This window comes from Odocoileus virginianus, chromosome 1 (genome assembly GCF_023699985.2).
Source record: "Odocoileus virginianus isolate 20LAN1187 ecotype Illinois chromosome 1, Ovbor_1.2, whole genome shotgun sequence".
NCBI classification, from domain to species: domain Eukaryota; kingdom Metazoa; phylum Chordata; class Mammalia; order Artiodactyla; family Cervidae; genus Odocoileus; species Odocoileus virginianus.
Window position 1 is genome coordinate 6,984,877 of NC_069674.1, and position 16,425 is coordinate 7,001,301.

At 46.0% G+C, this 16,425-nt stretch overlaps 1 protein-coding gene across 6 annotated transcripts; it reads right to left on the bottom strand.

Moving 5' to 3' along the window:
- Positions 1 to 703: 703 nt before the first annotated feature.
- ZNF212 (zinc finger protein 212) lies at positions 704 to 16,099 on the bottom strand. Of its 6 annotated transcripts, XM_020895711.2 has the most exons (6): positions 15,961 to 16,029; positions 11,749 to 11,912; positions 4,708 to 5,097; positions 4,477 to 4,603; positions 3,394 to 3,483; positions 704 to 2,619 (listed from the first exon to the last, which is right to left on the bottom strand). In XM_020895711.2, the coding sequence occupies exons 2-6, from the start codon at positions 11,779 to 11,781 to the stop codon at positions 1,811 to 1,813; spliced, it is 1,449 nt and encodes a 482-aa protein (XP_020751370.2). In that variant the 5' UTR covers positions 11,782 to 11,912; positions 15,961 to 16,029; the 3' UTR covers positions 704 to 1,810. The 6 variants fall into 6 exon arrangements, with proteins under 6 accessions (XP_020751370.2, XP_070315790.1, XP_070315748.1 ...); XM_070459689.1 differs by lacking the exon at positions 11,749 to 11,912 and having other exon boundaries at positions 704 to 2,616; positions 4,708 to 5,092; positions 15,961 to 16,099; XM_070459647.1 differs by lacking the exon at positions 11,749 to 11,912 and having other exon boundaries at positions 4,708 to 5,092; positions 15,961 to 16,099.
- Between the last annotated feature and the right edge of the window lie 326 nt (positions 16,100 to 16,425).

Consider the following 16,425-nt stretch of genomic DNA (forward strand, 5'->3'; position numbering starts at 1 on the left):
TCAGGAGATGCTCCAGAGGTTTCCTGCACATGGTGAAGCTGAGCACCTTTCAGGGCCTTGCCCTATGACAACGTCCCTCCCCATTCTGTTTCTACACCAAGATTATCCCTTACTTACAGAGACCAAGCTCGTTTCTATTTAATCTGTTCCTTTTGAACCCGACATCCCTCTCACTATCCTCACAGGCAACCATAAAGCCTGTACAGAACTTTTCACTTGTGTGTTCTTACAAAATGACTTGATCCCGTGGACAGAGGAGCCTGGCGGCTACAGCCCATGGGGTTGCCAAGAGTCGGACCCGACAGAGCAACTCACACACACATACACATGCATTTTTAATTTACAGAAATGGTATTGTGTTATAGATCACATTCAGTTTCTTAGACATTCCCCACCAGCACCAAGTATTTAAGATGGACCCACACTGCTCCATGTACACCTATGCCAACACTCCTGTCTCCCGTGACCCCTCATGTACCACCGTGTTTCACCTGCCCTCCCCATCGCCCACCTCCCAGCGACTCAGACACTCAGCCTGTCTGCAGTCCTTGACCAGCACAGATGCTGGCGAGTATCCCCTGCATGCCCTCCTCGCTGCTGCCCAGGTTTAAGGAAGGTGCAGGCCAGGCTGTGCCACGAGGCCTTCACCCTGGCCCCAGGAGGGAATTCTCGACAAATGGAGAAAGCCATCAAACAGGAGCACTTTTTTTTTTTTTGCCAGTAGCAAGTTTTATTCTAAGCAACTGCACATCATCAAAGGGGACACACACAGGACCCAGGAGCCCGCTCCCAGCTCCCCTACCCCCCGCAACAGGGGGCGGGCATCCAACACTCCTGAGACACAGTGCTTTTTCTCCATCCTCTCAGGAAATCAGGTCCAGAACAAGTGTGCAGTGTGTGTGATCTGAACAACCTCAAGAAACAACTGGTGTAACAGGGACCAACTCAAGGGACCGCCCGGGTACAAGCTGACCAACCCAAAGTGAAAACGGGGCTCTCCACCGTGGGAGGCTGTGGAAGCACAGCGGGGACGGGCTGGAAGGGCAGGGAGGAGCCCCCCTCGCAGAAGGAGCCGTACCCCAGCTCCTCTCCTGGACCCTCCCCGCCCAGCAGGGGCTCTGCGGGCTCCCTCACTACACTGTCCCTCATGGTCTGTTAGCCCCCCCGGAACGCCCAGGACCCCCACGACAGGGGGCTCAGCACTGCGTCCCGGCCTCTGGCCTGACTGAATGTGGGTGGGCTGAGCGAGCCCGTGAGTGATTCCCTCCTGGAGGGCAAGCCAGGTCCCCCTGTTAGGAACAACTTCTACGACTCTGGAAATTTAAACCGTGCCAGGCTTTCTTCATCAACTAAAATCTAATCCCCCCTCCCCCCAAAAAAAGGTTCTTCAGAGCAGGGTAAGCAGTTCCCTTTAATTATCTCCTCTACTTGTCCGGAACCAGGAGACCACAGAAGAGGAGGACCCACGAGGCTGTGCATCCACACGCCCGCTCACTCCTCTGACTCAGACTCAACCCCTGGGAAGACCCAGAGGCTGGGAGAGGCCCCCGGCCAGCAGGGTCAGACAGCCTCACCCAGCCTGTCACTTTCTGCTCGGACGGGAAACCAGAGATGGCAGGAGAGGCCTGGCCCAGGCTCCCCGCCTCCCCCGGCTGTCAGGACAGCCTCTGGGCTCGGCCCAGCGCCTGGCCACGGAAAGCAAACCAGAGAGAGCCCCCTCGGAGAAGTCAGTCTCCGACCCTGCAGTGTCTGTTGGGGGACAGTGCCAGCTCCCCCCACCCGCCCTCCGCCGGGTGAGGGGCTGGCACCCCTAGAGCAGGCCGCTGGGCCTGGCGGGCTGCAGGGCCAGCCCGCCCCGCTCCCGCTGGTGGATCTTCTGGTGCTGCAGGAGGTGCTGCTTCTGCACGAAGCTCTTCTCGCACTCCGGGCAGCTGTAGGGCCGTTCGCCCGTGTGGATGCGCTGGTGCCGCACCAGGTCCGATGGGTGGCTGAAGCTCTTGCCGCAGTAGCCGCAGAGGAGGGAGCCCCGGCTCCTCCTCCAGGGGATGTGGCCGGGCAGGGCAACCAGGCTGTTGGGTGAGAACCGCTCCTGGGCCGGGCAGCCGGCCCGGGCGGCCTCCTGCAGGTGGCAGCGCTGGTGGGTCAGCAGGCTCACCCGGCAGCGGAAGCTCCTCGCGCACGCGTCGCACTGGAGTGGCTGCACCTTCCGGGCTGGGGGCTTCAGCTGGGGCCGGGGCCTCGCCTCTGGCTCTGAGGGGGTCTGCGGGTGTGAGGCCTCGCACTCGGGACATCCGCAGGGGCCAGCGCTGTCCCTTCTCAGTTGCAGGCCTTGCCCACACTCCCGACCCGGCTGCAGCTGCTTATGACACTTGCGCTTCGGGGGGCAGCCCAGAGTTCTGCCACTGCCAAGGTCTCTCCCGCCCTCGGTGGGCTCCTCCAGACGAGTGTCCCCGGGACCTGATTCCAAGAGAATGGACCTGCCCTGCCCATCCCAGAGCTCAGCCTGCTCCGGACTCAGGAGAGCCTGCTCATCGGCAAAGCCCGAGCACTCTCCGGGAAGGTCCGCGGAGCTGTCCTGCGTGTACTGCGTCTCCTGCTTGACCACGACCTCCTCCACTGCTGAGAGAAAGGAGAACCACAAAAGAGATCACAGTCTAGGTTGTTTCAGAGCTAAACGCACCTCAGCGAGCTTCAGAAGGGCTCAAATTAGAGTACCCCAGGAACAAGGGAACTGGGACAATATGAAAGAGGAGGAGACTGAGTGGCTTGCAAGACCTGAAAAACTGAACCTATACTCAGGTAGAGACGTGCTGATTGGAATTTAAATACATCATGCTTACAGACACTGTTATAAGTTCTCCAAGCTTGTTCACAAATTTGCTTTCAACCTCTGTAGAAAATGGCTAGATAAACACAGGTAAAACGCATAAGCTACTTTAAGTGTTAAGAGTGTTAAAATAATAAATGTGAACAATAAAACAAACACACACCTAAACCTGTAGCTTAGAAATCCAGTATCCAGCTCCGTTCTTCCTGCAGTCTCCCCAGATGACCTGGTTCCCAGTGGCTTCTCCTGCCTCTTGCCCAGCGAGCCTCACTCCTGCAGATCTGACCCACCCTGCTCTGTCTCCGCTGGGTTCTGACTCATGTCTGTTAGGTACTTTATCCTGTACAGACACGGAAGGGCGAGGCGGCCGCCAGTCTCAAGGACTCCCCGCAGCAGTGAAGGAGGTAAGAGCCACGTATTAGAGATGAACTCAAGACAACCATAAAGGAGTTTAGAATAAATGCCGGACAAGGCGACTGACAATCAGCGCTGGGCAGCTTGGTGGTGGCAAAGCTCACGACAGGCTGCTGGGGGCAGGACGGGGGTGGAATTCTGGAGCCACTCACCTGGGTGGCCACCATGAGACTCTTCCTCCTCTAAGTCACCCGGCATCTCTGCACCCAACTCCATGTCTCCTTCGGGCTGGCCGAGCACCTCTGGGGTGGAAAGGGCACAGTGTGAGCCCAGAAGACAGGACTGGTCATTTGCCAGTGAACAAGGTGACCGAAGTCAAGGAGCTGAAGGTAAAACTTCAGAAGACTCACAGTCACTTTCCCCTAGCAGTTTTGGACAATTCAGAAAATTACGGCCAATTCAAAGGGTCCATTTGGCTAATGGCTGCCTTCAACACTCCTTCTCAGCCGCTGGGGGCCAGGGCCCAGAGCTCCCTGCTTTCCTCCCAATACCACCCCCACCTCCCATGGACAGGGGCTCCTTTCCGGGGGTCTAACTTCACCTGGGCCACAGCCCTGCAAGGCAAGGTGAGCACTGCTGTCCCCACTGGGACAGACAAGGCAAGAGCCACCAGCACCTGCGACCCAGACAAGCTCACCGTCTCCTCTCTGACCATCTTCCCCTTCCAGTCTCCCTCCCTCCGCTCCGGTCACACTGGCCTTCTGGACAAGCCTCCACAGGCCTCGGTTCTAAAGGAGTTTAGAACCCAACAAAATGCATCAATTGTTTTACCTATAAAGATGAACATCTATCAAGCAGCACTTCTAATCAACACAATATGAACTTGGAAACCACAGGACCGGATGTAATTCCAGGTAAATGCCAAAAAACATTGTTTGGCGAGTCCCTGCTGCCTGCCCATCCCAGGTAACAAAGGATTTCTTGTCAAGCCGTCCTAAGTATTAAAAACAGCTTGAGGTATCCTAGTTGTGTTACACTCTAACGCACATGATGACATTTTATCTATTAGTATAAACGCTATCAAGAACTGACTACGTGAATACAGAGAAGAAATACAAAACCTTTCCAAGAGTCTTCCTAAACTGAGGGCCTGGAGACTCCCATTACTCAACCCGGCTGAGGCCAAGAGAGGACTACAGCCACGAGAATCCCAGGTGAAGCCTGGGTCACACACGCCTTGGTCAGGAATTGCAGGATGTCTGAGGGCGAGGTTCAGGGAGAAAACCGCTACCTACTCAGAGAGACCAGAGTCTCATAGTTGCTCTTCATCACATTGGCATAGAGCTCCTTCTGCCAGTCCTCCAGGTTTTCCCACTCCTGCTCCGAAAAGCAGACTCCATCATTTTCAAGTGACCTGGACACCTGGAATCACAAATGTCACACAGTGAGGGCCTCCGATCAAGGATACAAAGGAAAAGCCGACCACTGAGAAATCTTCACTGACAGCCCCTAAGAATCAGGCTTACCTTGGGGGCCTCGCCCTTGCTGCCGGGGGGCAGCCGCAGGATCCAGAAGTTCCTGTTCCTCAGCAGGTTCTCCACGTTCTCCAGCCGCCTCTGCAGCAGCCCGTACTCCTGAAGCAGGGTCCCCAGCACGGCCCACTTGCCCTCCAGCTGGTTCCCGAACTCCACGGCCGTCTTCTCACAGTTGGCCAGCTTCTTCTCGGCCGTCCCTGTCCGCCCCTCCAGAGTCAGCAGGCGGGCGGCCTGGGACTCCACCTTCTTCTCCACAGCCTGGATGGCGGCCACCACGGTCCAGAGTGAGATCTCTGTGGTCTCCAGGTAGGAGCTTTTCTCCGTTGCTTGTGGGGGCGGCGTGGAGGAAGTCAGAGGGCTGGAGCGGTGCTTCCTCCTGTGCTGAAGAACCAGGTGCAGGGTCAGGTGATCTTTTCCAAACAACAGGTTAAAAACACACAAGGGGTCCAGGAACACTATGGCACCTAGTTTCTACTTTTTTTCTTTTTTAGTTTAAAAAGCATGTGCTTTCATATTCTGATACTTCAAATTACACATATATGCCATAAGAAGAAGAAACCGAAAAGGAGAAAGAAAGAAACATGTATGTAAAATATCACCATCCAGAAATGGGCTGTTGGAATTTTGGTGTTTCCTACAGGTCCCCCCCCGCCCCCATCTTTTAACTTACTTTATTTTTCAACAAAACTGCCATTGTAAGTGTTTTGTTACCTGCGTTTCACAGCCAGCCTTTTCAGTACGACTTTCCAGTCGGTATTCATGTTTTTAAGCCAATTTTTTTCTATTTGATATTTTAGAGTATGTATGGTACTCTGCTATGATAAATGATGTGATTTCCATCCACTTTCACCTCCACACTCCTGCCAGACTTCGCAGTGGATCACGTCAGCCCTGCAGGTGGCTCTCCACAATCAAGACAAAATTCCTTAGCAGGACCTACAAGACTCACCACATTCACCTTTGCAACTTACCAACGAGGATAGTGAAAACTGAATCCTTCAGAAACATTTACTTAAATGACCTGAGTCCTCGGGCACTGTCCCTAGGCTTCACATTTTTAGGGTCTGTCCCTGACAGTGGCTGAATCTCAGAATTAATAAAACCAACACCTGGGAAGTGTTTCTGAGCTGTCCTCTTGCCCACACTGTGTGTTCATGTCAGTCTTAAACCCCCAAAGCTTCATATTCTCTTATATGACACACACTTTATTCAAGGCTGCTTCTCTAACTATAATGAGGACATGGAGAACAAGACATTGGAAGGAAATATCTTTGGAAGAACTGCCAGGGCCTGAGCTTATGGTCTAGAGAAAGAGGGGATGAGATGAGGCCAACCAATGGCACAGAACTGAACACTTAAGTTTGGCCGTGACCTAGTCCAGGTAACCAACTCAGTTCATTACTGAGCTATTTAAATCAAAGGCTTAAATACCCCCCTTAAAAAACACGTGAAGAAAAGTTTAATGTAAAAGAAAAATACAAATGAAACAAAAAAAAATTTGATTACTGGATGAAATCATTTCACCACACATTTTGCCTATCAGGAGGGTGGGCCCTAATCCAGAGTGACTGGCGTCCTAAGAATGTGAGAGAAATACAGACACGGAGACACACACACAGAGGGAAGACACAGTGGGAAGGCACACACAGGAGACGCACACCTGGATCTGGAGCAGAGGCTGGAGCTGCGCTGCCACAAGCCAAGGAACACCTGGCGCCGGCAGAAGCCAGGGGAGAGCAGGGCACAGATGCTGCCTCACGGTTCTCGTAAAGAACCAACCCTGTGGACCCCTGGAGGTCAGACTTCTAGCCTCCAGAACTGACAGACAAGCACTTTGCTGGTTAGGCCACCTAGCTGGTGGGCCTTTGTTACAGCAGCCCTAGGAAAGATACACCTTATACCAGAATGGTTAGTGTCAGTCACTCAGCGTGTCCAACTCTCTGCGACCCCACGGACTGTAACCTACCAGGCTTCTCTGTCCATAGAATTCTCCAGGCAAGAATACTGGAGTAGGTTGCCATTTCCTTCTCCACCTTATATCAGAATACTCCTCAGCAATAAAAAGGAACGAATTATTGATACCTATAACAACATGGATGAATCTCAAGATCACAAATGTGAAAGAAACCAGACACAAAATGCTACATGCTGCATTCACTTACTTGACATTCAGCAAAAGACAAAACTATGGACACAAGACACATCAGTGGTTGTCAGGGGCTGGGACTGGAGGAAATTAATCACTTAGGGGGTACTTTTGGGGATGATGATGACAATATTCTATAACTTGGTAATATGATGACTATACATTTTTCAAAACTCACTGAAGTACAGTTATGCTTAAGGAGTGAATTTTATTGTGTGTAAATTATATCTCAGTAAACAGGACGCAGAGTATCAAGGAAGCAGAAAATGTTAGCTATCATAAAAGATACCATAAACAAAGTCGAGAAACAAACAGGAAGAGAATATTTGTAAACAGGATATGAATTAGAAAGAAAAGATAAATAACCCAAACATATAACTGCAGTAATTTGCAAAAGTGGAAATGTAGGTGGTCAGTAAGCAAATGAAAAGACAACCACATTAGCTGTCAGGAACGCAGATACAACCAAGTAAAATCACTTTTCATCAACCTGTTTGAGAAATATGAAAGAGAGGGAAAGGGAACAACAATCAGAGCCAACTATCACGTGGTAAGTCTGGTACCCTCGTAAAGATTCCTGGAAGGAATGAAAACTACTATAGACTTTGAGGGAAGAAAATATCCAAAAGGTCATTAAAAATCCTTTCACCTAGTGATACCACTAAGGGACTCTTCAAAAATAAACAGATCATTATTCAGCGACATACATATGAAGATGACTGATTACTGGCAACATTCTTTGGAAGAGCCAAAACCTGGAAATAATCTTGATGTCTTTTTTTTTGTTTGCACCAAGTGGCTTACAGGATAGTTCCCTGATCAGGTGTTGAACCTGGGCCACAGTAGTGATCAGCTCCCCAGGTGGCTCAGTGGGTAAAGAATCCACCTATCAATGCAGGAGACTCAAGAAATGAAAATTCAATCCCTGGGTTGGAAAGATCCCCTGAAATAGGAACTGGCAACTCATTCCAGTATTCTTGCCTGGAGAATTCCATGAACAGAGGAGCCTGGCAGGCTACAGTCCATAGAGTTGCAAAGAGTTCACACACGACTGAAGTGACAAGGGGCACAGTGACAGTGCCAAGTCCTAACCACTGGACTACAAGGGAACTCCCTCTAGACGTCTATCAATAAGAAGATGGTTAAATGAATTGTGGCACAAAAATGATGTTACACAATTGTTAAAAAGAATGAGTTAGATCTATGTGTATGATCTAGAAGAATGTTCATCATACACTGATAGGATAAAAGGCAACTCTGAGGGAAATACATTTATTATGACTTCATTTTCCTAAAGAAGAGACAAGATAAGTGTATATGTTTGTTTTAGGACACAGGAAGGTGTGGGAAGATATTCACCAAACTATACTAATACAAGTCAGCCTCAGGATGTGAGAGAGAGGGACTTTAATCTTTGATTATAAACTATTGCTTGTTTGACTTTTTCACTAAACACATACTCCTCTATAATTTTTTCCTTAGATTTCATACATAAGAATACTCCTGAAGGCAATGAGAAATCTTTAAAAAGTACACTTACACTCACCATATTTCTGGATTTTCTGGGACAGTCCTGCTTGCAAATTGTATCTTGCTGTCAGATCATGTATCATACACCGGGCCTGCAGCTATGGTCTGAAACCCACAATCACTGCTTATGAGACACAGCCCCTGCTCTTAGGAAACCTACAAGCTGCTTGAGTAAAACACTAAGCAACACTCTAAAGTGATACTTGACAAAGCTGGACTAGATGATATTTAAGGTTGCTTCTAACTCTGAGATAGATGACTTTTTGTATTGAACAGAAAAAAAAAAGAATATTTTCATAATACATAAAATATATAAAGTAGTGACAACAAATCTCTATGTAACCAGCATTCAGGTAAAAAAACTAATTAATTAAAATTAAACACATATGTGCACACACACGCACAGTCTACCTTGGAGATACCATGGGTTCAGTTCCAAACCACCACAATAAAGCAGGTATGACAATAAAGCAAGTCAAATGAATTTTATGATTTTCATAAAGCAGGTATGACAATAAAGCAAGTCAAATGAATTTTCTGATTTTCATAAAGCAGGTATGCCAATAAAGAAAGTCAAATGAATTTTCTGATTTTCTAGTACATATGAAAAGTTATGTTTACACTATTCTGTAATCTAATGCAATAGCGTTATGTCTAAAAAACAGTATATACCTTAATTTAAAAATACTTTATCGCCAAAAAATGCTAACCATCATCTGAGCCTCCAGTGAGTCGGAATCTTTTTTGCAGTATTAACATCAAAGATCATTGATCACCATAACAAATATAATAACAATGAAAAAGTTCAAAATATTCTGAGAATCACCAAAACGTGAAACAGAGATATGAGGTGGGCAAATATGCTGGAAAAACAGCAGATGACAGACTTGCTCAACAGACAGTCGCCATAAACCTTCAACTGGTCAGAAACTCTGTCAAGGGCAGTAAAGCAAAGTGCAACACAGTGAGGCATGCCTGTGTGTGTGTGTGTTTTATTTATATCAACTTTACAGTCCTTCATGCAACTCTCTAAAGTAACTACTATCCCAAATTTGGTTTTTCACTATTAACTGCCCTTTTTCATTTTTTTTTTTACCATGTTTGTTTACAAAAAATATATTCTTCTCATTGTTCATGTTTTAGGATTTTACATAAACAAGTCACTCTTCTACAACTCCAGGGAACAGCTTGGTATTGCAGGTGGCTTTGATTAATTCATTTTCACTGCTATATAATATTCTACCATGTGACTACACCACAATTTATTTTTCCATTCCACTACTGATGTTTCCTCATCTTTATCATTACAAACAGTAGTATGATGAATAGAACTGTACCTGGCTTCTAGTGGATATGGGCAAGTTTTCCAAGAGCATAGTCCTAGTAAGGGAATTGTTGGCTCATAGGGTATATACACATCCTGAATTTAAACAGATAACGTCAAATGTTTTCCAAAGTAGTTTTATCAATTTCACTCCCATAAGAAGTCTATAAGTATCATCACTGTCAAAATAAAATTTGTGTCCCTCTAGCAAAGTTAAAGTGACAGCTGCTCAGTCATGTCTGACTCTTTGCATGCCCATGGACTATAGCCTGCCAGGCTCCTCTGTTTATGGAATTCTCCAGGGAAGAATACTGGAGTGGGTAACACTTCTTTCTCCAGGGGATCTTCAGGACCCAGGGATCAAACCTGGGTCTCTTGCACTGCAGGCAGACTCTTTCCCTTCTGAGACACCAGGGAAGGCCTTGTGCATGTCCCTCTGTAGATCTGAAATGATATCTCATCATGGTTTTCATCTGCATTTTTTTTATTACTAGCAAGGGATAAGCATCTTTCCTTAATTGTACTGGCCATTCAAATTTCCCCTTCAGTGCTGAAGTCTTTAGTCCATTTATCTTTTGGGTTATCTGACTTCTCTAAGTATTTATGAGGTTGTCTAATACAATTTGTCTGTAAATTCTGTATGCTAATCTATCAGTTATATGTATTACAAATAACTTCCCTTATTTGCGCCTCATTTTAAAATTCTCTTTATTACTGTTCAATATAAAGTTTTAATGTAGGTGAGTTTTTTCATCAGTATTAATTCTCTTCTGGTTTGAACTTTCAAGTCAGGTGTACAAAAAACATCTATATCATATGATACTGTCTTCTAAACACTTGATAGTTTTGACTTTCACATTTAAGTATTTATCTCAACTAGAATTGAGACAGTATTTGTGTACAGTGCAAGCCTCACTTTTCATATGGGAAGTCAACAGATCTAATACTATATATTGAAACACCCACCTGCTATCTCTGTCATAAATCAAGTTTTCATACATGAAATCAGTCTGTTTCTGGCATGTCTCTTCTGTTCTATGGGTCAATTTTCTATTGCTTTACCAAAATTACCATCTTAATGACACAGCTTTTTGATAATTATTGATACCTGGTACAAGTCCCTCCTACTTATTTTACAGGAGTATCTTGATTATTTTTGGCCTGGTGATAAGTCTCCAAGTTTGAAAGGTTTCACAAAAATATCTTTAGAGATTTTGTCTGGCACTGCATCGAATTCATAGATAAATCTGAGAAATGACATCTTTAGAATAAAAATGTTTCAACCCGCTCACAGCATATACCCCTTTTCGAACGTGTTTTAATATCTTTTGATATTTAAACATATTCCATAGGTATCTGTTCCAATCATCAGTTGCTGTATCATAAATAATTCCAAAACGTACTGGCTTGAGACAACAACATGTATTTTGCTCACAAATCTGCAACTAGAGGAGGCTTTGTCAGGGACAGTTTGGTCAAGTGGAGCACATTATGGGCAGGTGCTAGAATCACCTGAAGAATCCCAAGCCACATGGACAGGGAAGATCTTGGTGGTAATGGTCATGCTCTGTTCAATAACTCTGCCTAAGGTCCCAGTCTGCAGTCAGCATCAACCACTAGAATACACTTGCATTTCTAATAGGGCATTTTTGCCTTCTCTCTTTCTTCATTAATCTCTCTAAACACTGAAATTATATATCGATAGCTATGTGGATAAAAAATTATTATCCTCTGTGTCCATGCTGCACACTGTAACTGAAGGAAAGTTACATGGCTCAAAATAGCCTGGAGTTAAAACTCCCCTGGGGATCCTCCCCACCACTCTACGCAAAACAAAGAACTCTCTCACCCAAAGAAAAAAAAATGGACATTAAGGTTGATTACGCCCAGCTCCCAGCCGGTCCCAGCCTCTGGCCGATCTCCAGAATTTCTTGCCCCAGCCATTTATGAGATAACTACTCCGAACAACCTTGGAGAAGAACAGGCCCTCTTAGGACAGCAGATTTCCACACACATGCCTCTATATACTCACGCTTTCCTTGGGATAGTGCAGCCGCTCACTCATCTGACTGCTGCCCCTTCTCGCCTCTTTAAAGGTGATCTGTTCCTGTAAAGTGCTGGTCTTGTTCTTTTTCCGAACCTCGCTTTCTCTAACTCCTCTACCCTACAGTAACAGCCACCAGAAACATGCAGATGCTAAAATGTAAATTAATTAAAGTTAATTAAAAACTGAGTTCTTCAGTTCCCCAGCCACTGAGCTACATTGCAAGTGCTCAACAGCCACATGCACTTTGTTCCTACTTCACTGAACAGGGCAGAGAATATTTCCATCATCTCAGAAAGCTCTGTTGAAGGCACTGCACCCTTACTAGTTTTTTATTCATAAAAAACTAAAGTTGTGCTAAAATTTATACTATGACAGTGAATTTTCCTTGTAGTTCTATCAATTTTTATTTTACATATTTTGAGGCTATGTAATTAGATGCACACAGATTAGAAACATTCTATCAGGATGGTAAATTAAGTCTTTTACCATAATAAAAGCAGTAGCAGCCCTTTATCTCTAGCAATATTAATACAGCTAAGCCAATTTTCCTTTTTAAAAAATTCTGTTTATTTTTTTACTTTATTTTTGGCTGTGTTGGGTCTTTGTTGCTGTGCATGGGAATTCTCGAGCTGCAGCCAGTGGGGGCTATCCCTCGTCGCAGTGCACAGGCTTCTCACTGTGGGGGCTTCTCTTGTTGTGGAGCACTGGCTCCAGGAGCTGCAGCACAAGGACTCAATAGCTGTGGCACATGAGCTTAGCTGCTCCAAGGCATCTGGAACCTTCCGGCACTGGGGCTGAACCCGTGTCCCCTACACTGGCAGGTGGATTTTTAACTACAGAACCACTACAGAAGTCCCCAGTTTTCCCATGATTAGTATTAGCCTGGTACATGTTTTCATATCCTTTTATAGTCAACTGTTTTTATAGCTTTATCTTTTAGTCATCTCTCTTATAAACCATTTGTTAAACCATCCTATCAATCTCTGCCTCTTAACTAAAACATTTAGTCCATTTACACTTATTGTAATTGTTGGTCTATTTTTATTTATTTTTACCTTATTTGTGCTATTTATCCCATCCTGTCTCTTGCCTTCTTTTAGATGGATTTTTTCTTATTCTATTATTCGCCCTTTTAAATTTTAAGTTATAAAGCCAATGTCTAGTCTTTTAGCAACCATCCTAGAAACTGCTTACAAAGACTTTAAACATCTGAATTTTTATCATCTCTTTCTAATGTTTATATCAATGCTGCCATGTATTTTAGAAGACCAGTGCTGTAACCCCTGAGCTATGGAGCCAACTTCTGCCATGCATTTTAATTCTATCTTTGTTTTTAACACACAAGAGAGTATTACTCTTTTATTCAGACAATAGTTGTTTAGATTCACCCATCTTAATGGATCATCATATTTTCTTACATTATCACTTTCCACTTAGGATAATTTTCCTTGTACCTGAAGTACATTCTTTAAAATTTCCTTTAATGAGTATACTAGTAACAAATTGTCAGTTCTGTCTGAAAATATTTCACCATTTTTTAAAAAGATACTTTCAAGAAGTATAAATATGGGACAACATAGTTATTTTCTTTTAGCCTTTCCACAATGCCAATCTATTGCTGGCTGGCTTCCAGCACTGCTGAGACGAACCTCATCAGTCTTAATAATGGTTCATTTGAAGGTAATCATTTTAAAGAATTATCTATGCATTGTATTCTGTACCTTCACCATTGTGTGTCTAGGTAGAGATTTCTTTATGTTTATCCTGATTGGGATCTACTGGGCTTCTAAGTATTTGTATTTGCATCAGTCCTATGATATCCTCAGCCATTAACCACTCATCAAACATGGCCTCCAGGGCAGACTGTGTGTGTTTCCTACTGGAATTCCAATATGTTTTTCTTCTGAAATTGCAACCTCTGAAATCTCTGAATGGCTAATTCTTTGCCCAATCATTTTACTGGCTTTTCTCAGAGTTTTTCATTACTTTTTGCGTAACTTTTTATTGGGAATTCATTTTTTCTTAGATTGTATCTATAAAGAATTATTTGCAGTCTGAGTTAAGTGTTGAATACCTCAGAGATTTGGGTTCATTTCTGACAGACAGATGGAGGCTCTGCTTTAAATTCTTGGCTTAAGGTTTCCCAGACACCAAGGTCATATGCATTCAGGCAACAAGCCCCCTGGAGAGTCAACATGAATCCTCAAGTGGCACCTGGCACCCATCTCTCAGCACCAAGGTTTGTCATGGCTTTCTCTGCAGTCACGCCCGAGAGGCAAGAGCTTACTTCCAGTTCACCCTGAGGGGTGCCCTTTGAAGTTTCACGTTATGAGACTGGAGTTGAAGGCATCTGAGACTTCCCATCTTCGGCTCTGAGTTTTGTCTATTTTCCAATGCCCCTTGAGGTTACAAACACTACCAATGAATGTTCAGCAAATGTCCTCAAAGTTGGCTTCAGAAATCCTTATCTCTTAAGAACTCACTCTTTCACTTAGGCTTTGGGCTCTTTCATATTTTTACTAACTACATTTCAAATATATTTGTTCCCCCGACCCCTCAGAATTTTTGGTAGTTTTCATCAGGGCACCCTTTGACCATACTGTCAAACTAAGAGTTACAGAATCCTTTATCTGAAGACAAGACGAAATATGCTCGAGGACAATTTAAATATGTTCTGCATTGATAGATCCATAAATTAAAGCATACTTGGGGGTTTTGGAGGACAAGACTTCCTTTTAACAAGGTCTGTTGAAGACATGTAGGAAACTGCACTGAACAGTTAGGAAGAAGTATTCTGAAGTTAGTAATGTGTCCTCCAGCCCAACTTTAGTATTATAATGTGGTTTTGAGGAAAAGGCAAGTCTTTGACTAGATCACCTTAGCTTAAAGGAATCAAATGAGGTAAATATAGTGATATCATGAACATTTGTGTCTTGTCATAATTAATTGAAAACAAACACGTATTAAGTCTCCCAATCCTTAGTTCTTACTGACTTCCAACAAGAATCAAATACAACGCACCCAGCTCATGGTCAAATTTTCACAACAGGATCTCCTTAGCCCTCTCACATGATTCTGAAAGTGTCTCTAGATCAAGAAATGCTGCCCTAACGACCAACTGAACTCCACCTGCCCTTTCGAGAGCAAATCCTCATATCATCAAAGTAACCAACATTTCGTAAAAAGAGAATGTCAGAGCTGCCAAGAACCTTGTGTGATGTAAACTCAGTCGCTGCAGTCATGTCCTAGTCTTTGCGACCCTATAGACTACGGCCCGCCAGTATGCTCTGTCCATGGGATTCTCCAGGCAGGAACAATGGAGTAGGTTGCCAAGGCCTCCTCCAAGGGATCTTCCCGACCCAGAGATCGAACCTGGGTCTCCTGCATTGCAGGCGGATTCTTCACCGCTGAGCCACCAGATCATCTAGTAAATAGTAACAACACTCAATTTACAACTAAGGAAACAGAGGCTTAAAGTGAACACAACTGCCTAAACTCACTAGACTAGATAGCTGAGAGCAAAGTTACTGGCTTAAACCCAGTTTCCCGACTCCGTGCCCAAGCTCCACGTCTTGCCATTCCCTGAATGGGGACATGTGGGACAGAAGACGGAAACAGATCGACAGCTTTCCAGACAAAAAGCCAGCAACTTACACCGTGAGGGTAACACCTGCCCCCCAGGGAGAGAAAGCCCAGCCTTAACTTCAACCAGCGCGGCTGCAACTCCGGGCAGAGTCTGCAGCAGGAGACAGTACGGCAGAAGGAACGAGGGCAACCCCATCAGGCCGACAACGAGCTGGTCACAGAAAAGCAGAGTCCTGGGGTCCCGGAACACGGGGTAAGTTGTCTGGCAATGACGGGGACCCAGGGTTTCCCATTCGCGCCTCCTCACCAGCCTGGAAACGGACTCTCTTAGGGCGCGACGAAAACTAGTCGGGACGGTAGCAAATCCAAGAACAAGAAACAAGCCTCGGAGAAGTTTCTCGGCGAAGACGCCGGGGCAAAGGCCGACGCGGAGGGAACCGTCCGGGAGAGGGCAGGGCGCTGGGGTCGTCGGGGGAAGGTCAGCGTGGACCCGCGACAGCCGCGGACCACCGACGCCCAGCCCCACCGGGGCCGCACCTCGAAGCCCAGCTCCCAGCCGGGGGCTCCGCTACCCCCAACACGCCCCCGGGCCCGCACGAGGAGGTCTCTTACCCGAGCAGGTGCCAGCTCCGCCATGGCTGCCATCCGGTGCCCGTCTGATACGCCTCGGGCTGCGTGCGGGGTTTCCTGGGGCACCCGCCGGCACCTCCTGGCAGCCGCCCCCAGCGCCTTGTTGATGCAAGGTGCATTGTGGGAGTCCGGCCCTCCCGGGCCAAGACGGGCGCCACCCTCCGGTCCTCGCCGCGCGGGGTTTTCCCCTAGCGCCCCCGTGCGGCAGGAGGGTGAACGACACCTCCGCATTCAGCCGGAGAGGGACGCAGGACTGGGTCTTTCCAAGTCAAGGGCCGGTTGCGAATTTAAGACGAGACTCGTATAACCACAGCTTCATTAATGAACCCCAAACAAGCAATATTGCCTAAGTTTTTATCGTGATACGTTTACCACTCCTTATAAAACACTTAATTCCATTCAAATTCATCTCTCAGTGATTTGGAGGCCTTCCCTGGTCGCTCAGAC

Bases quoted from the DNA above. Each gene is read 5' to 3' on its own strand.
- ZNF212 (XM_070459647.1), bottom strand. From the start codon at position 16,097: ATGCACCTTGCATCAACAAGGCGCTGGGGGCGGCTGCCAGGAGGTGCC. The intron at 4,604-4,707 runs GTAAGCCTGATT...TTGTGATTCCAG, and splicing joins GCAAGGGCGAGGCCCCCAAG to GTGTCCAGGTCACTTGAAAA. The intron at 3,484-4,476 runs GTAGGTAGCGGT...TTTCCACCCCAG, and splicing joins TGAGACTCTGGTCTCTCTGA to AGGTGCTCGGCCAGCCCGAA.